The sequence below is a fragment of the Gracilinanus agilis genome, chromosome 4 (assembly GCF_016433145.1).
Source record: "Gracilinanus agilis isolate LMUSP501 chromosome 4, AgileGrace, whole genome shotgun sequence".
Classification (NCBI taxonomy): Eukaryota; Metazoa; Chordata; class Mammalia; order Didelphimorphia; family Didelphidae; genus Gracilinanus; species Gracilinanus agilis.
The window spans coordinates 143,805,220-143,831,378 of NC_058133.1; the positions used below are offsets into that span (position 1 = coordinate 143,805,220).

The 26,159-nt window shown below is 36.7% G+C and overlaps 1 protein-coding gene across 1 annotated transcript in view; it reads right to left on the bottom strand.

Annotated features, from left to right (window-relative positions):
- The window catches only part of WDR64 (WD repeat domain 64), a 214,702-nt gene that overhangs the window by 130,562 nt on the left and 57,981 nt on the right, over positions 1 to 26,159 (bottom strand). The window contains exons 7-8 of the mRNA XM_044674508.1: positions 22,067 to 22,281; positions 18,254 to 18,388 (exon numbers count right to left, since the gene is read on the bottom strand). Coding sequence (XP_044530443.1) covers positions 18,254 to 18,388; positions 22,067 to 22,281 — 350 coding nt within the window. The remainder of the gene's footprint in view (positions 1 to 18,253; positions 18,389 to 22,066; positions 22,282 to 26,159) is intronic.

Sequence of the window (26,159 nt, forward strand, 5' to 3'; positions counted from 1 at the left end):
TAGAAAAAGTAGAAAGATCTACATCAGTGGTTCCCAAACTTTTTTGGCCTATCGCCCCCTTTCCAGAAAAAATATTACTTGGCGCCCCGTGTCACATACTGTCACTACCCCCTTACAGTTATTCACACCCCCAAATGCACCTGTGGCCATCACCGCTCTCCTGGATTGCTGCAGCACTCACCAGGGGGCGGTGGCACCCACTTTGGGAAACACTGATCTACATGAACTAAAGCAAAGTGAAATGAGCAGAAACAAGAGAACATTGTACATAGCAACAACAATATTGTATGATGATCAAGCATGAAAGACCTAGCTACTTTCAGCAACACAACAATTCAGGACAATTCTTAAGGACTTATGACAAAGAATACTGTCTACTTCAGAGAAAGAACTGCTGGAATCAGAATGTAGATAGAGCAATGTGTTCTATTTTTCATATTAGTTTATTTTGTTGTTTTGGTTCTATATCAGTAGTTTTTTACAACACTGAACAACATGGAAGCATGTTTTGCCTGATAATACATGTATAAACCAAATCAAATTATTTACCATCTCTGAGAGAGGTGAGGGTAAGAAGGGAAACAATCTGATATCTTATAATTTTAAAAAACACATGTTGAAAATTGTTATTACATGTAATTAGGAAAATAAATTATCTTCTAATAATAAAAATAAAATGTTTTAAATAAATGGAATGGAAAGAAATTGGTGATTAATCTTGGCAGTGGAGTCTAGATTGGTTTGGAGAGGGAATACATGAAGATGGGGAAGCTGCTTAGGATTCTTTGGCAGGTTAGCTGAGAGAGAACAAGTAAATTGTACTTCTGATATTAAGAGTTCACTGAAAGGAGAAAATTAATGCTTCTTGCCCGCAGGTGAGAATGCCATCTGTGACCCACATTTGTGCCCAGCTTGCAGGGTAGGAGGGATACAACAGAATGTAAAAGCATGACACGCAAGCAAATCAATGACGTTTGTAATAGATCCATTTCTTTTCCTCTAATATTTAGCACAATCTTTTCTAGTTGAGTAGTGCTAAAATTTAACCAATACCCAGAGGCTTATTCCTTTGGAGTTGTCCAGGTCTCCAAGGATTAGATATTGAAAGTAGTCCATTAGGCAACAAGCCCATGACTGTTTGTATGCTGCTTAATTCATTGCAGATGTTCATTCCCTTACTGGCACTAAACTACAATTGTTAAAATACAATATAAATATTGTAATTATAACAGTAATAATTTCTAAAATGGTAATTAAAATATTTCCCCCCTCTTTTTATGAGCTATGCTGACTTAATTTTAACAGCTGGCTAATTATGTATTTGTGTAAATGCAATTTCATTTGGCTCAATTTCAAGCTTATTATGGTGAAGTGGCAGAAATAAAATTATGTTGAATCTAGGGAAGAAATGACCCTACTTTTCTACCATATAGATGCACATTAAATTGTGATGGGTTTTATTTTTTCGAGGGGAGGAGGTAGTTTGTGGAGTAGAACTTCACTGATATGATTGAAGATATATTTCACCAGCTAGATCACAGAAAAAGTTGCTAGCAGAGGAGGTGCAAAGAGAGAAGTAGATGAGTCACATATTTAGAATCTAGGTTAAAAGTTGAGATTGTTTAGCACTCCATCAATTCATAGATTCTCAGCTAATGTCTGAATACATCTTTTCCCAGCTCTCAGGTGGTACAGAGCAAAATCTAAGAAACTAAAATCCATTGAACTATAGAAACAGAGGTAACCTGCTAACTAGACCAAGAGAAATACCCAGAGAATCTCAGAATGATGCCCATGAAATGAAAGTCCATTCTGACTGGTTTGGAGACCCAAATCACTCTATGTTCTTAGAAATACTGGTCCCCAGAGATTAATGGGAGCAGAGGTGAAATGGTTAAAACAGTCTCTTTCACTCTTAACTCTTACTTGTTATCCATTGCCATTTGTATTTTCTTTATGTAAGGCAGACCCACCTAGTTAAACTTCAACTAGGTAAATAACTGCTTTTAATGCAAGTGGATATATTTTGCAACTTCAGAAGATTAATTCAAGTATGCATTCTACATAAGGGCAATGTCATATAGAGTTTTTGAAACTTCTGATAACATTCTACAAATACTTTTCATTGACTCAGCAAAAACTTCAAAGATGTAGGAATGCCTATGATTCCCAAGTTAGTTTTTTTTTTTTCTGAGCTCTTTACACTAAGGTATTTTTTTCCCTAGAAAGTCATGGGTGATATACACACATGTATATGCATACATACATATAATATATATATATATACTATGACTACTATGTATGCATATAAACATACTATATATGATATACACATATACATGTATATATTTTCTTTGTCTCTCTCCACTGCTTTTCCTCCCCTCCTCTACCTCTGCCCTCTCTTCTCACTCTCTCTCCTGTCATTAATGTGGAAAATCCAAAACCTGACTCCTAATTTGGGTAGAGAAGCCAAAGAAAAACTGCTCATGGGAATCAGCTCACTGGCTTGATGGTCTAGGACTTCCAGATTATGAGAATATATGGATAAAGTATTGGAGGTAATTATGAAATCATCTATGCGACTATGATATGTAGAGACAGAAAGCTTTCTTCTTTTAACATTACCACCTTAGAAACTGTCTTCTATTTCATCTAAAGCATATAGGTATGTAATCCTTCCTTATCATTGTGTTTTTTAAAATGTAAATTTATTTGTTTGCTTTTTACATTAAAATGCCCAGACAACTCCCCTCCCCTATTAGAGAAGTCATTACTATACTTTTATTTTTATTTACTTTTCCTTATTAAATTCTTACCTTCCATCTTGGAGTCAATAGTGTGTATTGGCTCCAAGGCAGAAGAATGGTAAGGGAGGCAATGGGTCTTAAGTGTCTTGCCCAGGGTCACACAGCTGGAAAATGTCTGAGGCCAGATTTGAACCAAGGACCTCCCGTCTCTAGGCCTGACTCTCAGTCCACTGAGATACCCAGCTGCCCCCCACTATACTTTTTTTTTAAACCCTTGTACTTCGGTGTATTGTCTAATAGGTGGAAGATTGGTAAGGGTGGGCGATGGGGGTCAAGTGACTTGCCCAGGGTCACACAGCTGGGAAGTGGCTGAGGCCGGGTTTGAACCTAGGACCTCCTGTCTCTAGGCCTGACTCTCACTCCACTGAGCTACCCAGCAGCCCCCCCCCCCAACTATACTTTTAAAAATCTTTCCTTCACTGTTTTTGTTACCAGCTCATATAACAGACCGAATATATTTTAGACAATGACAAAATTCTGGGGAAAAAATTGGGAATATAGCCTAATCCAATTGCAAGGCCAAGGCTAACAGAAGCTAGTTGTTATTCCCAAGGAGGAATGTTAACCTTCAGCACATGAAATGGAGGGCTGTTTGATTAAATGAGTCTCCCTGTGGCCACATTTATGCCTATGTCTTCTCTCTTCTTTTAACAAATTTCTGCCCACCTGCCAGGAGAAGGAAGTAGCCTTTTTACCATGATATATACTATTGGCCTGAGAAGAAAGAAAAGAAAAGCAGCTCAGGACTTAAATTCCATAATTAAGAATTTATACCCTATTGAGGAAGCAATCAGACTTATCAAAAACAAAACCAGGCTGCCAGAGTCAGTCAGGTTCAGCATTGTACTAGCATAAATAGGAAGAAGGACTCCTAAGTTGCAAGGAAGCTTGTAAGATATTAATAGAAACCAGAGATTTTGAGGCTAAATTACCACATGAATGTTAGGGGCCTCTTAAAATGCAGCACCAAAATAAAGCCATGTGTTTAAGCACAAAAGACTTAAATTGGAAAGCAGCTACTTTAAAGTTATTTACCACGAAATTTTAAGTTTCAAATATTTTAGTATCATTATGCTTTGGGTTTTTCATTAGTGATAACTTAGGAGAATAAAGGTATTAGATTCATTTGAAATGGCTCAGACTTTAGTTTGGAGATGTTATATATATTTTGACCAGATTAGGGTTGGGGATGTGGGAAGGAAAAGACTCATTTTCTTTTTTTTTCTTTTTTATACCCTTAACTTCTGTGTATTGGTTCCAAGGCAGAAGAGTGGTAAGGGTGGGCAATGGGGGGTCAAGTGACTTGCCCAGGGTCACAGAGCTAAGAAGTGTCTGAGGCCAGATTTGAACCTAGGACCTCCTGTCTCTAGGCCTGGCTCTCAATCCACTGAGCTACCCAACTGCCCCAAAAGACTCATTTTCTAAGCAGATGATTCTTATATCTGTTTAACCAACCCTAACTTTTCTCCTGACCTCCAGTTTTGCACCAAAGACTTTCTCCTGGACATCAATCGGTATGCTCCAAATATGTCTGAAACTCAACATATCTAAGTTTAGTTAAGTCAAGTCAACAAGCATTTATATCCAAAACAAAATTCATTGTCTTTTTTCCCCAACCTATCCCTCTTCTAAACTTCCTTATTGCTTCTGAGGTTACTGTCATCCTCTGAGTTATCTAGGATCTCAATGATGGTGTCATACTCAACTCTTTTATACTCACTCCACACAGCCAATCAGTTGCCAAGTCTTTTAATTTTTACATTTACAATATCTCTCCTACTCTTCACTCATATAGCCAGTGCCCTGGTACAGGTTCTTAACACCTCATGTCCTAGACCAGTGATGGTGAACCTTCTAGAGACCGAGTGCCCAAAATGCAACCCTCACACTGCATGTGAGCCACCTCCTTACCCCAGACAGGGGAGGGAGGAAGCACTCCCATTGGGCTGCTGGGCAGAGGGGAGGGTGATGGGAGAAATGTCCTCAGTTGTGTTCAGAGGGGGAAGAGAGCAGCTCCCTCTGGCATGCATGCCATTGGTTTACCAATATGGCCCTAGACCAGTGAAGGTAAACTTTTTAAAGAGGGAAGGAAATGCTCATCTCTCAGTCTGTTTCTAAGGCAACTCTTTCCAAGTTTCATTGTATTGTATCCTACTCATTGTATTCGTCAGATTAGGAATAATGTCCTGCAGCTGATAGAACATTTCAGGGGGCTGCATCTGGCTGGCAGGCCCTAGTTTGCCCATCACTGGTCTAGAGTCTACCATTGTTTGTGTTTTTAAACCTTTAACTTCTGTCTTGGAGTCAATATCGTGTATTGGCTCCAAGGCAGAAGAGTGGTAAGGGTGGGCAATGGGGGTCAAGTGACTTGCCCAGGGTCACACAGCTGGGAAGTGTCTGAGATCATATTTGAACCTATGACCTCCTGTCTCTAGGCCTGGCTCTCAATCCACTGAGCCCCCTGCCCTAGAACATTGTAATAGTCTTCAAGTTGATCACAATCAGTGAGCAAATAAGCACACACATCTTATTAGGCACCTGGCACTATGTACCAGGCACTATCCTGAGCACTAGGATTACAAAAAATGCAGGAGACCACTTCTGCTCACAATACAATGGGGGATACAATAAATAAAAAAAAGTACCAATAGTTTATATATAGGATAAATGGGAAGTGATTTTAAAAGAATTAGAATTTCAGGAGAGGTTGGGAAAGGCTTCTTATAGGAGGTGTTTTAGTTGGAACTTATAGGAAGCCACAGTAGGTGAAGATGAGAGAGAGCATTTCAAGCATTGAGGATGACCAGAGAAAATGCCTGGGATTTAGCAGATTTTCTGAATACCAAGAAGACAAGTGTTACTGGACCAAAGTGTAAATGGAAGGAGGAAAGTTTAATAAAACTGTACAGGTAGGAGGAGCCTAGGTTATGAGAGACTTTGAATACCAAAGAGAGGATTTTGCATTTGATCCTAGAGGCAATAGGGAGCCACTGGAGTTTATTGAATAGGAGAATAATATGGTCATATCCGTGCTTTAGGAAAATCATATTGGTGGCTGAATAGAGAATGGATAAGAATGGAAAAGAGATATGAGGCAGGCATACCTAACAGCAGGCTATTGTATTAGTTAAGGTGTGAGCGAATGAGGGCCCGAACCAGAATGGTAGCAGTGTCAGAGGAGAGAACAGAATGCATTTAAGAAATATTGCAAAGATGAAATCCATAGGCCTTGGCAAGGGATTGTCTATGGTGAGGGTAGGGGTGAGAGAGGAAAGTCTCAAGGATAATACTGAGATTGTGAGACTAAAGAACTGGAAGAATGGTTTTTCCCACTACAGTTAATAGGGAAGTTAAAAGGGAGAGAAGACTTAGAGTGGAAGAAAATGAATTCTATTTTGGACGTATTGAGTTTAAGATACTTACTGGACATCCAGTTTGAGATGTCTCAAAGGCAGTTGGAGATGTGAGATCAGAGGTAGCAGAGAAGTTAGGGAAGAGTGGGGCAGCTGGGTAGCTCAATGGATTGAGAGCCAGGCCTAGAGACCAGAGGTCCTAGGTTCAAATCTGGCCTCAGACCCTTCCCAGCTGTGTGACCCTGGGCGAGTCACTTGACCCCCATTGCCCACCCTTACCAATGAGTCTTCCACGTAGGAGCCAATACACAGAAGTTAAGGGTTTTAAAAAAAAGAAGTTAGGGAAAAATAGGAAGATTTGAGAATCATCAGCAAACCTATAGCAACTTAATCCATGGGGCTTGATGAGATTAGCAAATGAAATAGTGTAGAGGGAAAAGAGAAGAGGGTCTAGGACAAGGTCCTTCAGGACAGCTATTGTTAAAAGGTATGATCTGGATAAGAATTCAGCAAGGAAGGCTGAGAAAGAGTGGTCTACCACATAGGAGGAAAACCAGGTTAGAGTGTGTCTCAAAAACCTCCAGAGAAGAATGTCAAGGGGAATAGAGTGATCAGCAGTGTCAAAGGCTGCAGAGAAGTCAGACAATGAAGACTGAGAAAAGGCCTTAGGAGATCATTGTTAACTTTGGTACATTGATATTGGTAACATATCTCCTTGTTTCATTTTCCCTCCTCATTCTAGTCCATCCTCCAGTCAGCTTCCAAAATGATTTTCCTGAATTTCAGATCTATCCATGTTTCTTCTCCAAATCCTGCTTCCTAAACTCTAGTGTCTCAGCTCCCTATTAACTTCAGGATCGGCTATCTTCTGCTTGGCCTTTATTTTTTTAAACCTTACTTTCCATGTTAGAATTAATGCTGTGTATTGGTTCCAAGGCAGAAGAGTAGTAAGGGCTAGTCAGTGGGGATTAAATGATTTGTCCTGGGTCACATACCTAGGAGGTGTTTGAGGCCAGATTTGAACACAGGACCTCCCATCTCTAGGCCTGACTCTCGAATCTATTGAGCCACCTATCAACTCCCTCTGCTTGGCTTTAAAATGGACCCTCTTCTTGCCTTTCCAGCCTTTTTAGCCTTTAATCTCTTCCATATACTCTTTAAGTCAGCTATATTGGCTTCCCTGCTGTTCCTCATACTTTACTCCAATTCTTGTCCATTCTGCATCTTTTCACTGGCTATCCCCCATCTCTGGTACACTCTTCCTCCTTACCTCTGGTTCCTGATTTCCTCAGTTTTTCAGAAATCAAATCAAATTTATCTTGTATGGGAACTCTGCCAGTTCCTTCCCCTTAGAGATTACCACCAAATTACCATGTATTTTTTTTCTGGTATATAATTGGATTTTTGTATGCCATCTCTCCTATTAGAATGTGAGATTCTTAAGAGCAATGTCTTTAATTTTTTATCTCTAGTACCAAACACAGTGCCTGACTCATAAAAAGAGACTATAAATTGTTACAAACTGATCAACTTCATGGAAATGATTTGAGAAGTGATTTCATAATGGGTTAATGCAGGAAATTATTGGCGGTAATCTCTCCCCTGCTTTGACCTTCTACAACATTTATTATAAATACCAGTCATTTGGCACTTACTAAAACCTACCTTGAATTATTAATTATATTTAAACATTGTAAAAATTATTTTAGAAGTATACCAAATAAAATTGAGTTTTTCCATGTACAAAGAAGAACAGAAAAAGAAGGTTGCATTTATAGCTATGAATCTATACCACTTACTGCTTACTTTTTCTCCCAACTATACCACAAATTCAATGTTATTTTCAAAGCTGTCCTATTCATGCTTCCTACAGACCTTTCTATTATCTTCTCTGCCTTTGGTTCAGATGAAAGTGAGATTTAAGTAATATAAACTCTCTCCACCTGTGTCCCTTCATGTTTGTAGTCTTCGTGTATCCCTTGATTATATGAGGTAATAAGTTTCACTTCATCCTCTTTACTTCCTTGGCATATTCTTTTTCCTTCCGTTGTCTTTATTCTCTTAAGAACAGTAAAACAGAACAGAATATTCCCAGACTATTTGAATAATTTAACTCCCGTTATCTTTGATGACAGTAGGAATCTTAGGGGATACTTGTTTCTTAACCTCATATTAGAATGGTAACAATTTATCACTTTATAATGCTTTCCAATTTCACACATGTATTTATCTTTTTGTGTTTCCACTCACTTTTGTGATTGCATTTCAAAGTTTATACTCAGTTATTTTCATAAGAAATAAATGGAACTCTTCTATTTCATTAAAGTTTCATTCCCCACCTCCACTATTAAGATTATGTATATTTTTTCAAGCAAATCCTCATTGTAAGTGTTTATCTTCTCCCTTTTGGAATATTATTTTCTAAACTCATTCTTCTTTTTAATGGTAACTATCAACACTTGTGTGATCCTGAGTATGACCTTGTTAGGTTGCAAACTCTTTATTTCTGGGTTCTGAAAGTATTTTTCTTTTTCTAGGATGCTATGAGTTTTGACTATAGCATTAGTAGCAATTTTAATTTTGAGGGTTTTTTTCTGGATATGACTAAGGGAATCTTTCTATTTGCACTTTGCCCTATGGTAGGAATATACTTTTTTCTAATAAGAAAATTCTTGATTTTTTAAAAAAATTTATCCAGGTTTTGTTTGGTTCATTGGTTGGTTTTGGTCATGATGAAAATCCAAAGACTGAAAAAAATCATAGCAAATTTAAGGTATCTACTATCAAAAATAATTGGGAAATAGTACAAGGAAAGAAATTCTAAGAATAATCTAGTTGGTCCATTTTAATTTTCAAAGAATCTTTTACTTAGGTATGGTTTTGTACCTTCTTTAAAAATCTTTCTCCTAGAGCTCTTACTTCATTTACAATATTTTAAAACTTGTTTTATCCCCCCCTCCCCCCAAGAATTCTAGTTTGACCTAGTCAAGCTATATATTTGTCTGAGACTTTGCTTACAGATGTGTGGTTAAGCTATTATTCTCTTCAAGGTTTGTGACTTGGAAATCCTTGAATTGATATCTTTTTCTTTTCTTTTCTATTCTATTTTTAAACCCATACCTTCTTTCCATCTTAGATTGGTTCCAAAGCAAAAGAGCTGTAAGGGATGATTCAGTGATGGGGATTAGATGACTTGGTTAGGGTCACCTAGCTAAGAAGTGTATAAGTCAGACTTGAACCTACGACTTTTTATCTCTGGTCCTGGCCTCAATCCACTAAGCCACCCAGCAACCCCTTGAATCTGTATTTCTTTATCATCAGTGTCTTCTTTGGTTTTACCATTTTCTGAGTTTTACTTTCTGACTAATACTTTGTGTCAGGGTTAGAGTGCACACTTTTGAAGAAAATGGTAGAGACTTCTTTTGTCCTGACCTGTATTTTCATGAGTCCTCCAGCTGCTTTCTCTGGATATTCAGCACTTTGTTCTTCAGGGACTTTAGGAGCAACACAGGACAGTAAGCTGCAAAGTTTTAGCACCAAATGTAGTTATTTATATTGTTATATACATGTGAGAGAAGGGATTACTTCATTCTTTTTGTCTCTCTAGATTAGCTCAGTGCTTGGCATGTAGTAGATGCTTAATAAATGCTTGTTGATTGAATGATGCATCTCCATTCCACAGTTACATCGTAAGTCCTTCAAGAATAGGGAATGAATATTTTACTTCTTTCTCTGAGTAGCAGGGCATCTTGTATGGAGTCTCACACAGAGTAGGTGCTCAATAATACTTGGTTGATTGAAATAGCGTTGATTTGAAAGTTAATATATGGCCATAAAGAAAGTAGAAGTGACTAACTCTGGCATATGACCTAGATAGAGAAATTAACTTGTTCACATCAGGGGATACCTTATTAATAATATAGCACAGCAATAATACCTTTATTCTTTATGTGACTGTAGAATACAAAGTCCCTACTGTGGGATTTAAGAATATCAATGTATGTTTTCAGAATAGATTTTAAAAGCTATAAATATATTATGAATTATCAGATTTCTACACAAATCAAATTGGAATGGAAGATATGTCACTTTCTTAATTGAATGTTTCTGCTAAAAAGCCAGAGACACAATCACTAGTATTTAATTACATTACTGAAACTAAGTGAAGCTTTGTAATTAGTTATGCCACATAAGTGATGTTTATAGAATCAGACAATCTGATATTTACAAGGACATTTGTTTTAATGTGCTGTAAAAAGCATTTTCTAAGTCTGTTTATTCATCTCTTAATGTAATATGCTATATGTCAGAGCAAACAAAGTTATTTATTCCAAAGAATGTACTTTCTTACCATAAAAGTTGTACTTATCAAGAAAATGCGAATTGGCCTTAGATAAAATATTCCATTTTATATTAAATTTCTGTTTCCAATATTTTAATTAATTTAATCAATTTAATTAATTAAATTTATATTCTAATCTATTTATTTATATATTTGATTACTGTTTAAAAAATAAGTTTAAGGCTAAGCTGAATATGGATTATCTAAGCTGACTGAAGCTAATTATCTTTTGTTTATTCTATTTGACAAGTTTCATCACTGTATGACAACATCTATGTTGATTACACAAGATAGAATTTACTCTTTTTCCACTATTTCTCTTTATTATGCTTCCCCTTGTGGTATGATTTAAAAGGTAATCCAATGCTAGATAAATGTTACCTCTTATTTCAGTGAGGAGTAGGTTTATATACTCTCCAAGTAAAGTGTCAGAAAAGTTGTGCAAAGCTCTTTAGAAAATGAATATGGAAACTTTGAAAGGAATGTGGAAATATGAGGACCCTAATGCACTGTTGGTGGAGCTGTGAACAAGTTCACCTGTTTTGTAGAGCAATTTGGAATTCCACCCAGAGAGTTCTAAAACTGATACCTTTGGACCTAGCAATATGACCTAGTGAGGTTTGATTTCCCAAGGAGATCAGAGAAAAATGAAAAGAACCTATGTGTTCCAAAATGTTTATAGCAGCTCTCTTTGTGGTGGCAAAGAGTTGAAAATTGAGGATATGCTCATCAGTTGGGGAATGACTAAACAAATTGTGGTATATGGTTGCGATAGAATACTACTGGGCCATAAGAAATGATGAGCATGCTAATTTAAAAAAAACTTGGTAAGAATTACACAGGATAATGAACAGCAAAATGAACCAAGAGTATTTCATATGCAGCAGAATTAATACTGGAAGAAAAAATTGTGAATGTTGCCTCCAGAGAGTTAACAATTTCTATGAACATGTCTGTTTCCCAAATTATGCCTTCTATTATGCAGGGAGAATTGGAACACTTGTGGATAAATCTAATACTACCTAAATTTTTTTAAAATAAGAAAAAGAAAATGAATGTATAGAATAGAAATAATGGGAAGAATTTGTCAGTTTTCTAAATTCTGAAGCTCAGAAAAATCTTATATTCTAGTCCTGTATCTCTATCTCCCAACTCCTCAAACAATAAACTTGATCATTAGGATTGTCCTTGCTATATCCCCTGCTTGCTAAGTTCATTGCTTACATTAAGATCATTTGCAAAGTTTTCTTTCTTTTTTCCTCCACCCAGATTACATGTTGATACAATTTTTAATAGTCATTGTCAGATATTTTGAAATTCTTGTTCTCTCCTTCCTTCCTATCTTTTCCTCCCCTTCAAGAAAGCAAGTAATATGATATAGATTGTACATATGTTATCATACTATATATTTCCATGTTTGTCATGTTATAAAACAAGACACATATTGCTACAGAAAAATTCATGGAAGAAATAAGGTGAAGAATGGAATGCTTCAATCTGAATTCAGATTTCCTTCTATAGTGGTAGATATCCTTTTTCATCATGAATACATTTGAGGTTTTCTTGGATCTTTGTCTTTTTAATAATAATTTAGTCCTTCATGGTATATCTTTGCACACTACTTTACTGTATTCACTGTTCTCGTGGTTCTTCTCACTTCACTTTGCATTACTTCATATAAATCTTTCCAAGTTTTTTTGTAGTCATCTTTTGGCCATTTGTTATGTCACAATAGTATTCCATTACAATCATATACCGTGACTTTTTTAACCTTTTCCAACTGATGGACATTCCTTTAGTTTGTAATTCTTTTGCCACCACAAAAAGAGCTGCTATAAATATTTTTGGACAAGTAGGTCCATTCCCCCTTTATTTTTTGGATACAGACCTAGTTGTGGTATTGCTGGATCGAAGGGTATTCACAGTTTTATGACCTTTTGGGCATGGTTCTAAATTGCTCTCCAAGAATAGTTATATCAGTTCACAACTCTCCTAACAGTGTATTAGAGTGCCACTTTTTCCACATCTTCTCTAACATTTATCATTTCCTTTTTCATCTTATTACCTAGTCTTATAAGTGTGAGATCCATCAGAATTGTTTTAATTTCCATTTTATTTATTAATAGTGATTTGGAGCATTTTTTCATATGATTAAGAATAAACTTCCTCATCATAAAATTGCCTGTTAGTAACTTTTGAACATTTGCTAATTGGGGAATGGTTGGTATTCTTATAAATTCAAACTCAGTTATGTATATATTTGAAAAAATTGAGGCCTTTGTTGGAGACACTTGCTATAAAGATTTTCTTCCCAATTGCCTTTTAATCTTGGTTGCATTTTGTTTGTGCAAATCCTTTTTAATTACTATAGAGAAGGTTAACAATTTTATACCTTGTAATGTTCTCTATGCCTTATGTGAACACAGATTCTTCCCTTATCCATAGGTCTAACAGGTAAACTATTTGTCCTCCTCTAGTTTGTTTATATAATCCTTTTTTCCCTCTAAATCATGTATCCATTTTTACTTTGCCTTGGTGTATGGTGTGAGGTGTTGTTCTGTGCCTAATTTCTGTCTTACTATTATCTAGTTTTCTCAGCAGATTTTGTCAAATAGTGAGTTCTTCCAAAAGCTTGGACCTTTGGTCTTGTCAAACACTAGGTTACTATGACCATTTAGCACTGTGTGTCTAGTGCCTAACATATTCCATTGGTCTGCCACTCTGTTTCTTAGTGAGTACCAAATTGTTTTGATGGTTGCTGCTTTGTAATATAGTTTGAGATCCAGTACAGTGAAGTTCTTTCAAAATAATAAGCTTTGAGAGGGATGGACTTCAAAGGTGATCTTGTTGAAATCATAAATACTACCTATAACATCTTTAATAAATGGCCATCCAGACTCTTCTTAAAAGCTACTGAGGTGGGGCAGCTGGGTAGTTCAGTGGATTGAGAGTCAGGCCTAGAGACAGGAGGTCCTAGGTTCAAATCCAGCCTCAGACACTTCCCAGCTGTGTGACTCTGGGCAAGTCACTTGACCCCCATTGCCCACCCTTACCCACTCTCCCACTTAGGAGCCAATACACAGAAGTTAAGGGTTTAAAAAAAAAAGCTACTGAGGAATTTGCTAAAGCCACTCATTTCATATGGACAGTTCTACTTATTAGAAGAGCTTTCTACATATAGATCCAGAATTTGCTGCTTAAGGCTTCCATCCATTGGTCCAAGTTCTTCCATCTAGGATCAAGACAATCCCATAAATATTGGAAGACAATTATCACCCCTACATTCCATTCACACCAGTTTGCCCTAATGTCATACTCCAGATACGCTTTAAGCAGAGAAAAGCACAGCAGTATTTTCATTCCCACAACATAGTCTACTTCTATTAATATAGTGTAAATCATTTTGGAACTTTAGGCTGGTGTGGCGCACATTGCTTCCTCTTCTAAAATTTGCAGTTCTCCAAAATCCCACCATATTTTTCACAAGAACTGTTCTATTTTTCTTACCATATCTTAATGGCATATCATTTTTTGAATCTAAGATCAGGATTTTCTATTTATCCCTCTTAGGTTTTTACCTTGTCAAATTCAGTTTTGTTTCAGTCTGTCAAGGATTTTTTAGATCCTAATTCCGTCAGCCAATTTATTAGTTAAACATCTCAAAAATACTGTCATCTATCAAAATTTGATAAATATGTCATCTATGCCTTCATGCAAATAATTCATGAAAAAAATATACCCAAGACATAACCTTGTGGTATTCAGCTAGAAATTCCATCCAAGCTGATGGAAAACAACATTCACTGGGTCTGTCAGTCAGCTAGTTAAAGCCAGATAACTATATTTTCATCTAGTTCACATCTCTCTCTGTGATCTATTAAATATATCGTGAATGTTAAATATCTAACTGAAATTTAGACATATGTCCACAACATTCCCCTAATTTGTTAGTTTAATAATCCTATCAAAAATATGGCTTGATATTCAGGTTCTTAATTATTACCATTGCCCAGGTCAACCACAAAGCACTTCAGCAATCTGTCATCTACCTCATACCCATCCCCTGCTTTCAATTTCCTACTCTGAGAGTAGTAATCAAATCAAAAGTACCATTCCTAGAAAGGACATGTGACTTTATTACCCTGGGATTCATTCACCATTCCTATGACTTTCCAGACCAAAATTCTTCTCCCTGGTTGTTATTGTCCTATATGTGCTGATTTCCCTAGAAGAGCATATTCTCCTTGAAAAGAGCCTGTGAGCTTCTTGAAGCAGGGATTTTCTTTTTAACATATACATACATTTTGGTTTTTCTAATACTTAAATGCTTGTTGAGTTGACTAGAAGATAGTTTTGCTTCTGTTTTTATATTCTCAATTCTTAGCACAGAGCCTAGCACATAGTAAGAGTTTAATAAAATGTTTTGCCTTCACTCATTCATTTATTCACTTTTTAATTGATAAAAAATTATCCTGCATCAGTGGTTTGGTCTATATTTTAATCAAAATTCAAAATCAAGTTCAGTGTTTTCCTATACTTTTTTTGGAAGGATATAATCAAGCAAGTTAAGCAACATAGTAATGTGTATATTGCAGATCATCAGGTCACCTGTAAAATTTGGTTAATAAGTTTCTAATTTACCACCAAAAATTTGACCTAGAGAGATGGCATACTTTTAATGGAAAGCCTTCTTTTTTACATTCTACTTTGAAAATTTTTATTTAAATAACTAATTTAGAATATTTCCATGGTTACATGATTCATGTTCTTTTCCTCCCCTCTTCCCAACCCCCTCCCATAGCCAATGAGCAATTTACAGGTGTCATTGATCAAGATCTATTTCCATATTATTAATATTTGCATTAGGGTGATTGCTTAGAGTCTACATCCCCAATCTTAATGGAGAGTCTTAATGCTCTGCCAGATAGCAGTCTTTCTCTACTTAATTCTTTGATCCTTTTTTGTTCAAGATGTTTGCCTCCAACTTACCTCTTCCTACTTTGAGTTCATGGATTTCCAGACAGCAAATAGCTTTTTGATGACTAATGCTACACTAGACTAGCTCCCATCTACCTAATATTCTGCCTTTCTTTGAAAAAAGGTGATATTTTTATTATTTTATCTTTGAGCTGTGTTCATAGCTTACAGTGCTATTTATACAATATCACTTAAAAAAAGTTGAATTCAATCAATGGAGCAAAGTGATAGCCCTGTCACACTGTTCTTTCATTAGATCACATCTAGAGAATTGTGTACAATTCTAAATTCGACATTTTAGAATTGAGCATTGATAAATTAATATGTATCCAGAAGAGATGGTTAGGAAGGTGGGAAGACTCAGAACTTTACTATACAAGTATCAGTTGGGAATTTTTAGCCTAGAGAAGATTCCATAAAGATAATGGTCATCTTTATGTAGGAAGAGGTATTAGACTTGATTTTTTTAAGCCCTTACCTTCCATCTTGGAATCAATACTATGTTTTGGTTCCAAGGCAGAAGAGATTTAAGGGCTAGACAATGGGGGTTAAGTGACTTGCCCAGGGTCACACAGCTGGGAAGTGTCTGAGTTCAGATTTGAACTTAGGACCTCCCGTCTCTAGGACTGGCTCTCAATCTACTGAGCTACCCAAGCTGCCCCCTTAGACTGATTCTGCTTGCCTCTAGAGGGCAAGACTAGAACTAATGTACAGAATTTCCATGAAAATGTTATTTGTATTCAATATATAGAACTAATATTATATCCAAAGCCATATATATGTATGTATACATGGGGGAAATATTACAATAAGAGTTGTTCAAAATTGGTATGATCTGCATTTAAAGAGAATAAAATTCCCACCATTGGCGCTCCTTAAGCTGAAGCTAGATGAATACTTATCAGAGATATTGCAAAGCAAGTTCATGCTTCAATAAATGATTTTATTAATTCATTGACTATTTCTTAGGGTACTCCAAAATCCAACTGAATCCAATTCATAAATATTTATTGAACATCTTTCATGCACAATCACCATATATAAGGGCTTAGGAAATGATGAATAAGATATCCTCCTTTCCCATGAGAAGCTTAAGATCTAGTAGTAAAGATAATACATATTGAAAAAATATATAATATGATGTGACTAAGGGAAGAATAATTAAAGTATGAGAAAAAGTTTGTGGTGGGAAAGATTACATATACAAAAATCCACATAATAAAAAATGTAAGTGTCTAAGACAAGGACGATCAAAGTTTTAGCAGGACTGTGGAGGGCAAGGTTACATGGTACATACACATACACACAAAAACATATATAACAGAACATATTATGATGTGTTGTATTAGAGGACAAAGTTCCTTTTAGGTAGGAGGTCTATGAAAAGAGAATGTATTTCTTTGATTGAGGGAATCAGAGAAGACTTCATTGAATTTCACCCTAAAGGATAAACAAAATTTCATAAAACAGAGAAGGTATTGACATGAAGATGATAGTCATGGGATTCCATGTATAGAGGCTGATATGATAAATTTATGGAAGAAAGGGATGGGCAAGTTCAGAAAACATTTATTACTTCAGTTCGGCAGGAGCACGTGAAAGGTAGTAGTAGCATTAGATAATAAATCATAGAATTTCATATCTGAATGTGACCCTAGAGATAAAAATCTAAACCTTAAAGTTGACAGGTAAAGAAATTGAGGCCCCAAGAGGTTAGGGTGGCATACATAAGGCCATACAATTAAAGGAAAAGTCAATGTGTTCTCCTGACTCCCAGGCCACTGCTCTTTCCATTATACTATACAGCCTTTTCCAATAATGGAACGGTAACTGTAAGCCAGATTGAAGAGGGCCTTGAATTTTAGCCTAAGGAACTAGGACTTCATTTTGTAGGCATTGTGGCCTTATTAAAGGTTTCTATACAAGGCCATGCCATCTTTAGGCTGTCATATTAGGAACAATACTCTAGAATGAGAAAGTATAAAGCATAGTGTAGAACAAGGAGATACTTTCATTTAATTATATATTTAGGTAAGAAAGCCAATTATATATTATATACAGAAGTATGATGCTGGCAGTTCAGGTAACATCCTCATCTTATTGGCAAGCCAATTCACCTTCTAATCAGAATGCAAAGTACAAAGGTTTGCTAATACACTTTTCCTCTCCCCTTCCAAATTGTATATATAATGATAAATATATGTAAACACTATATATAGTTATTATTCAGTTGTGTCAGATTCTTTGTGACTTCATTTGGGGTTTTTTTGGCAAAGATGGTAGAGTAGTTAGCCATTTCTTCTCCAGTTCATTTGACAGATAAGGAAACTAAAGCAAATAATTCTAAGTGACTCGCCCAAGGTCTTATAATGCATAAGTATCCAAGGCAGGATTTGAAATCAAGAATATGTCTTCTTGGCTCTACTCCTGACACTCTATCTACTGTACCACCTGACTAGCCCTGCAATATATGTATATATGAGTGTATGTGGTTATATAAACATATATGAGTCAAGCCATATTGGAACATATTTTGGCATTTAAAAATAAATGAACAGAAATGACAATAAGAGACCAAGTACTGGTCAGGTTTGTATGCTTAACTCCAATTTTATTTATTTATTTTTAATTCGCCTTATCTTTAAAATAAAATAGAAGTACCTTGATCTTTATGAAAACTAGTTGAAAAGCTCCAAAAGTGTTACCACAAGTTTATCACTGAGAAGAGCAGTTTTACTCACCAAATGCACATGTATGTATTCAATTTTACTCACACATTGTCGTCAAGCCTCTTCAAGGAATCCAGAACAAATGAATGGTTGCTGTCTAAAGAGCAAGACCCAAAACAGTTCAGGGGCTGGACAAATCTAACCTTCATGACCCAGTCATTATGTAGCTTCCTTTTAATACTGTGGATAAAAAATATTTTTGTTGACAGCGAGTATAATCTCATTGTGTTACCATTTAATGTAACAGCCTGAATTTTTTATCTCAGAACCAAATCACAAAGCAGAAGTATAAAAAGTTTCAATCTAATCAAGCAAGGCTTTTTAAATGTCTGCTGTATGCAAGGTACTATACTTGGTGCTAGTAATACCAAGACAAAAAAAAAATTAGTCCCTGTCCTCAGGGTGCTCTCATGTCTGAGAGGAAGCATGGTATGATGGATAGACAACTGGTATTGAACTCATAGGGTTGAGGTTCAAGTCCAGCTTCTGATACTTATTGAGTGAGCATGAGCAAATAATTTGTTTTCATTTCCCCCAGGCAACCTCTAAGTTACTAGCAAATTATTGATCTACATTAGCAGAGGGGGTCTCTACAATTGAACTTCCAAAATACTGATAAAGTCACAGCTCTAGATATACATTGTTGGTGGTGTTCTCATGTCTGATTCTTTGTGACCCTTTTTAGGGTTTTCTTGGCAAATATGCTGGAATGGTTTGTCATTTCCTTCTTCAGCTCATTTATAGATGAAGAAACTGAGGCAGAGTTAGTGATTTGCTATTGTCTGAGGCTGGATTTGAAGTCAGGTCTTCCTGACTCTAGACCTGGCACTCTATCCACTTTGCCACCTAGATAAATGCATTCTGTAAGTACAGGAGCTCAATAGTCATGACACCCCATTTAAAATAAGTGATCACTTATTTGCTTAGATCACTTAGATTGCTACCAATCTAATCTATTAATTATTCACAGCATTATCATGGGAAAATCATTATAGGTCTCTGGATGAAATCCCCTCTGTAAAATTAGATGGCCTTTTAGGTCTCTTCTAGCTCTAAGAAAACTATAAATCCAAGGTTCCTACAATTCAAATTCACTAGTAAAACTAGGGAAATAATGTAGTCTACATTTCCAGTTCAGTAGTAAAGTAGATTAGAAATAAATGTTGACTGGAAGACTCAGGAATAAAAGAAATCCTTTGCTTAGAGGATGAGACAATTTTATCATTGATATAACATACAACTTAGTGGACAGTTTTTTCTATCTTTAATGCCATTAACTTTGTGGCTCTGGGTCCTGGATTACCTCTTTTCTTAGTACAGTGCACAGCGCACTACTAGAATTCAGAAGCATATGGGATTTTCAGGGATGACTAGCACCACTAGTGCAAGGGCTTACAAGCCATTTTCAGAGCTGCTCATCTAACTTTTGTGTCTACCTCCACCCATCTTTCCCTTGTGGTTCCAAGTAGCTGTAGCACAGGCAGCAAACACACACCAGGGTAAAACTCAGAGAGGGGCTAAACCAGGTTGAAGATAACAATCAGGCTTCAAACCCACAGGTGAGTTTGGAGGAGGTCTACACCAAGAATGCAAAGACTTCCTTCAGTGGACTGGTCAGATGAGAACGATTTGTTCCTATGGTATTAGAGCAGGTGCTGTGGAGCACCTAGAACTTGGTCAGACATCAAAGATGCCAAGGTTATCCATTGCATCCCGAGCCATTACCATCATCCTGGCTTTTGCCTTGGCACTAGATTTGGAAGGTTCTGGTAGAGAGAGTGAAGCTGAAGATTGTACAACTCTGCCTCACTTGAATTTAATTCACTTGCAAGTGATGATGACATTGGGCTTCTTCTAAAATGAAGGATGAACAACAAAAACTAGAATTCAATATTCCTTAAATTCCAATTCAGTGATATATTTTCAGCACCTTGAACAATTTAAGTCCAAAATGATATTTTTGATGAATAGAATGCCAAATGAGAGAATTTTTCAGGGGCTCCTAGAATTGCACTCTTTTACCTCTGATTCTCACCTTCCCACAAGCCTAACTAGGATCTACCTTGCCAGGTTTGGTGATCTGCTTGCTATAGGGGTACTTTTCCTCATTCAAACTACCCACAATTCAGAGGTATATAAATATCATTCGTGCTTAGCATTCATTTCCTCTTTATACAGGATTGTGATGGCTATATACAAGAATAAACACACAAGTGTCAATGTACATTATCATCTTATTTTATGAGCAAATAGTCAATCTTTCAAGTCTCTCTGAGGCACCCATCAAATGGAAACAAAAAATATGAATGTGAAAAAGAGCCTTTGGCTTTTTCTGACAGGTGGCATACATCTTGGTGAAGGGAAGATTAATGCCATACTCCAGTGTCTTGACGGAGGAGGATGTGGTACCATCTGAGCCCTAGTTAGGAAGCTGAACAGTAAAACATCTGACATTTATAGAACAACAGCTCACACAGTAGTGGGAGGGGGCAGGAGGGGCCAATTCCCCTTCAATTTAGCCTGCTGAACACTGATGAGATAAGTAACTTTGTTCAGTTGTGACTGTCATCTCACATAGTAGGTAAGAAATGGAGCCAAATATTATGAGAATGTGTCACTCCTAAGAGTTCAGCAATGGGGCTAGGCTCGATATGACAAAAGTAGCAGTCGCAGCCATTTATATTACATTTTATCCAGGTACGCTTCCTGAGAAGCAGCTGGCATAGTAGACAGAACTGGTCTGAGAACTGACTTGGGATCTGGAAATGTTGTCATTCTTGTTCAGTCAGTGTTGTTTAATGCTCTATGATGCCATGGACCATACTGTCCATAGGTTTTCTTGGCAAAGATACTAGAGGGGCATTTGCCATTTCCTTCTCAAAAAGATGAAGACAAACATAGATTAAGTGACTAGCCCAGGATTACACAGCCAGCAAGTGTCTGAGGTTGGATTTGAATTAAAGTTTTCCTGATTCCAGGCCTTGTGCTCTATGTTCTATCCACTGAGCTATCTATCTGGGAGTACCACAATTCAGAGAATTCTTTGTGTCTCAGGGCAAAACATTTAACTCTTAGTGCTCTAGATAACTCTTTTAGACCATAAATTTCAGAGAAGACTTTTTACTGTTAGGAGTTTCCCTATCTGGGAATTCTCTTACTAATGAAATCACAGGTCTAGTTCTGTCTTCCTGAACTTGTCTTATAATTGATTCTCCTCATTATGTGACCATTGTGGCTTTCTAAGGAGTGTTTGAATATATGTATATGGGTTTTTTTGTGTGTGTGTTAAGGGCTGGCTCATACACTCAATTTTCAAGTAAGGAGCTGAATCAGTCCGGCTTTGGGGGTTATGTGTTTTAATTGTGTGTTTATGATAACCAAAAGAAATAACATCTTGCCCATGGAGGCAGAGGAAAGCTTCCCACTCAAGCACAGGGAGGCTAGAGAACATATCACACAAAATCTATTTTAGTCAATAAATGACACCATATGGGCATCCCTCCCATCAAGGAAAAACATTCTTTTAGGACCAGAGATGATGAAACAATCCAAGCCCAATGAGTCAATTCCTGGCTAGAACAAAAGTCTTTCCTACCATAGTATTTAATCCAAACCAATTTTAAATGTTTCTATACCAAGAACTAGGATATTTTTTTGCTTCTTGCTCAGATTTAATTTTTAGTCTTGGTGGCAAGCTGACAAAAAAGAAACCAAGCCAAATACAAAAATGGGAATAATGCTGGCCAAAATCAATGAAGTACACTTGGGAAATCATTTTGAGATTCTCAGATCAAATGTCATCATATGTTGTGATGATGATAATTATTAAAATAATTAAGCCCCACTCAACCAACTTACTTTTTGAAGGTCTTGGAGTCCAGTATCTGGGACTGCAATTTTTTCTTGGTTTTTGACTGTTTGAATCCAAAATCATCACTGGTTAAAGTGAACCTGTTCACAAAGCCACCATCATCTCCCATTAGGATATCATCTCTGCAAAGCTGGTCAGTGATAGGCACCACACAAACACACAGAAGGCAGTGATCCATTGGCTTTATGACAAAACAGTTATCCTATAGGGTAGAAAAGATATTTCATCTTTACTGAATGGTTATTCTCATTCTTCTCAGATTTGTTTTATAAGTGGCTAAAAGCTTTACTTCCCAAATTTCCCTGATGATCAGTTACATCAATCAAATAATTTTTATTGTTCACTTGTTAAGTGCTATAGCAGGTATGGAAATATGAGATGTAATCCTTTACTTCAAAAAGTTTACAGTCTTGATGAGAAGAGAAAAACAGTCAATTATAAAATGGTTAGAGTGATGATTAGCTCTAAGATATTTGAGTAAGTTGGTTAACCTCTGAACATCTTCATCCTCATGTATCACGATAATAATGCCTATCATGTCTAAATAAACAGGACAGCATATGTGTTGTGAAGATATCATTAATGCTCTCCTTCTTACTTTTAAATTTAATCAACCAAAAAATGAAGACACTCCTACTTAAATTAAGTAGGGGAATTCCATAAACCACCCACTAAAGTGGTTTAAACCCCTAGAAGCCACTAACTGCCCCTTGGGCAGTGCTAAGCAAATTTAAGGACTGCAATTGGTCCCCATAAAGTGGAGGAAGGGACAGGAAGTGACATTAAGAAAGGTCTTTAAAAGAGGCTGAAACTTCCTTTCAGGAGGTCTTCAAGCTGAATCTGGAGTGTGGAGGACCTGGAACTCTGGCAAGACCACTCTTAGATCTTCTCCCTTTGGAGCCACTGCTTGGGTAAGTGAAAAACTGACTCCTTTCCTGGTTTCTGGAGAGATTAGTTTCCAGAGATGTCTCTTCCTCTTGGCCACGTGAGTACTCACCAGACCAGGAGTTAGCAACTTTTTTGGCCGTGAGAGCCATAAACGCCACATTTTTAAAAATGTAATTTTGTGAGAGCTGTACAGTGCTCACAGTGCATGCTCCTGTAACAGTGCCTGAAAAAAAATGACTTTATGGCTCCTGCAGAAAGAGCCATACGTTGCAGACCCCTGCACCAGACCCTCTGGCTGAGGGCTAATTATCCCTGCCTGGGTCGAGTCAGGGGCCAGAGCAAATATCTAGTGTTAGGTTAGATATATTTTCTCTACCTCCTTTTATATTTCTCTACTTTCACTCTTTTTCTCTTTTTGTAAATAAAAGCTGCTGAAGAGTCATTTTGACTTGACCTGTATTAATTATCTTTTAAATCAGCAATTACATTCCCTTATATTTAGTTCAACCATAAATTTAATCCCTACAATGTTAAATTTTTATATAAATTATTTATGCTTCAGAAAAAAAGAGCAGAACCAACATGAAGTGAAATAATTGGGGAAAGTTTTATGGATGACATGGAATTTATGACATATCTTAAAGGATAGGTAGCTTTTAACTTTCTTCTGTGAATAAGGAAAATATTGCAGCAGAGTTGACAGGCATGAATAAAGGCACAAAGGCAGGAAGGATGGTGAGATATGAGGAAAGATGGAAAACTAGCTGATATAGAATGGAGGGTGAATCTTAGGAGTGGAAAGAGAGAGGGTTGGCTAGATAGCATGGCCTAGTTCATGAAAAGCTTTAAATATATGTAGAGGACTATAGATGAAAAAAACATCAGTATATAATAAAGGACCTCCCATAGATCTTTAATCAGGGGAGAAAAATTAAGGAAACTGTATTCTCAGATTAGTTTTATTGTAGTAGGTATATGTGGAAAAAAAATCCAGACTAAGGCAAATAAAAAAATTTATTTTAGATGTCAAATAGGCGATTCCATATTCTTTCTCAGTAGCATATAGAAAGAAGAACATGCTTTATGAGAAAACATGTTTAAGCTAAATCTCTTCCACTTCCATTTGGCCCATTTCCTCTTTTTAAAAATTCAATGAAGTTTAAGATACAGTAGAAATTATTTTCTATCATGGTAGGCATTTTTGTATCAATTTCATCTCTTTGGGGGATCCAGAGACCCCAGAAATTTCTATAAACAAAAACTGAATTATGAGATTCAAGGAATATGTGATTATAGCAGGTAAGCAACTATGTAATAAGAGGAATAAAATTTGGTCACTGATATTCAAAACTGGCTACATCAGGTTTTTTTTTTCATTTCTGTTGAGATATAGACTTCCTTTTCACCATGCAGAGAATTGAAGTGATAGATATTAGAGCCATATGGGAGAGCAGCAGCTGTTTTGGGGGGTTAGGATTGCAATAGGACAGCTACAAGTTGTCATGGTCTGAGATTCTTATCTGCTGAGATTCTTATCTGCTAGTGACTACAATCAGAGTAGTGTAGGAATTAAATTTTAATGTTTTGACTAAAACATATGAAAATTATAAATAATATGATAGTTGCCAATTCAAAGTATTATTGCTCAAAGTGGAAATGACTAATAGCTTTTATTTACAAAAGAGGTGGAAAGGGTGAAAGCAGAGAAATACAAAAGGGTAGAGAAGACATTAATCTATCTAACTAAATGTTGCTCTGGTGCTCGACTCAACCTGAACTTGTTGACCTTCAACCAGAATTAAACTCTCTTCAGAAGACAGGAAGGGAAAACCAGCTATCCGCTCACCCAAGTTCCCTCCAAGAGGCAGGTCAAGATGATGACTCAAGCTGAAGGTGAATCCTGAGGTCAACTTTCTTCCTTGAGTCAACCTTCTTCTTGAAGCTGACTTCCTTCTTGAAGCCCAACTCCTTCTTGAAGCCAACTTCCTTCTTGGAGTCAACTTCTTTAGTCCCAGAAATTCAGGGCCTTCTATAGTGATTTCTTGTCCCTTTCCCTTTTCACAAGGGCCAATCACAGCTTCCAAATTGACCAGTACTGCCCTCTGGGCAGTGTTTGTAGGATCCACTCCTCACCTTCTGGAGAGGTGAATACTCATCAAAAGAGTTCACAGATTCCTGGCTGATTGAGATGTGAACTCTCATTTCCTGGCTGATTGAGTTGAAAAGGTGGAGAGCTCCTCCACCTAGTGCTAAGTAAGGTGTTCAAGCTTTTGTTGATTCAATTCAAAAGTAGACAAAGGAGAGTTAATCCTATCTTCACAATCTGGTGAGGTACTAAGTAGGGGTACTTAAGTTACTGTTAACCAAAGAATTAACTCAAAATAGAGAAAGGGAATAAAGGATTCCCTTTCACAAGTGTAAACTCAGAGAGAACAAAGAGTTCCCCTTTTATAGTAGTTAAAGCTAAGATCACAGCTAAGGCATACCAGAAACTGCAGAGGAAACTGAAAGAGGTGACTCAGAGCCTGGGGAAGAGCTAAGATTGGAATGGTCAAAATTGGTAGCTGTTGAGAATTCTATCAGTAAATAAGGCATGGAGGGAATATTCTCCTCACCAAATCCATTCCCCTTTCTCACTTCCCTATTTCTGCCACCATTTTCCTTGTCTCCTAGTTTATGACTTCAGTATTTATTATTGTTCAGTCACATCTGACTCTTTGCGACCACATGGATTGTAGGTATTCATGTATTTATTTTTTACAAGCATATTGGATTGGCTTGCCATTTCCTTCTACAGTGGATTTTGTCAGGCAGTCAGAGTTTAAGTAACTTCCATAGCATTACATAAGTAGAAAGTGCCTGAAGCAGGATTTAAATTCAGGTCTCTTCCTGATTCTAAGGCCAGTATGTTATCCTCTGAAACACCTAGCTGTCTCCTAGGTATATAGAGGTTAAGTGACTTGCCCAAAATCACATACCTAAGAAGGATCTGAGTCTAGATTTGAACTCAGATCTTCCTAACTGCAAGCCTAGTACTCTAATTACTGAGAAACAACTGCTTCCAGTTTCAGTATTATCCTAGATTTATCACTCTCCTTTACTCCCAATATTTGATTAGTTGCCAAATTTTGCTATCTGCAGCATCTCTTCCATCTATCTCTCCTCTTCACTTACACAGTTTACCATTTCTAT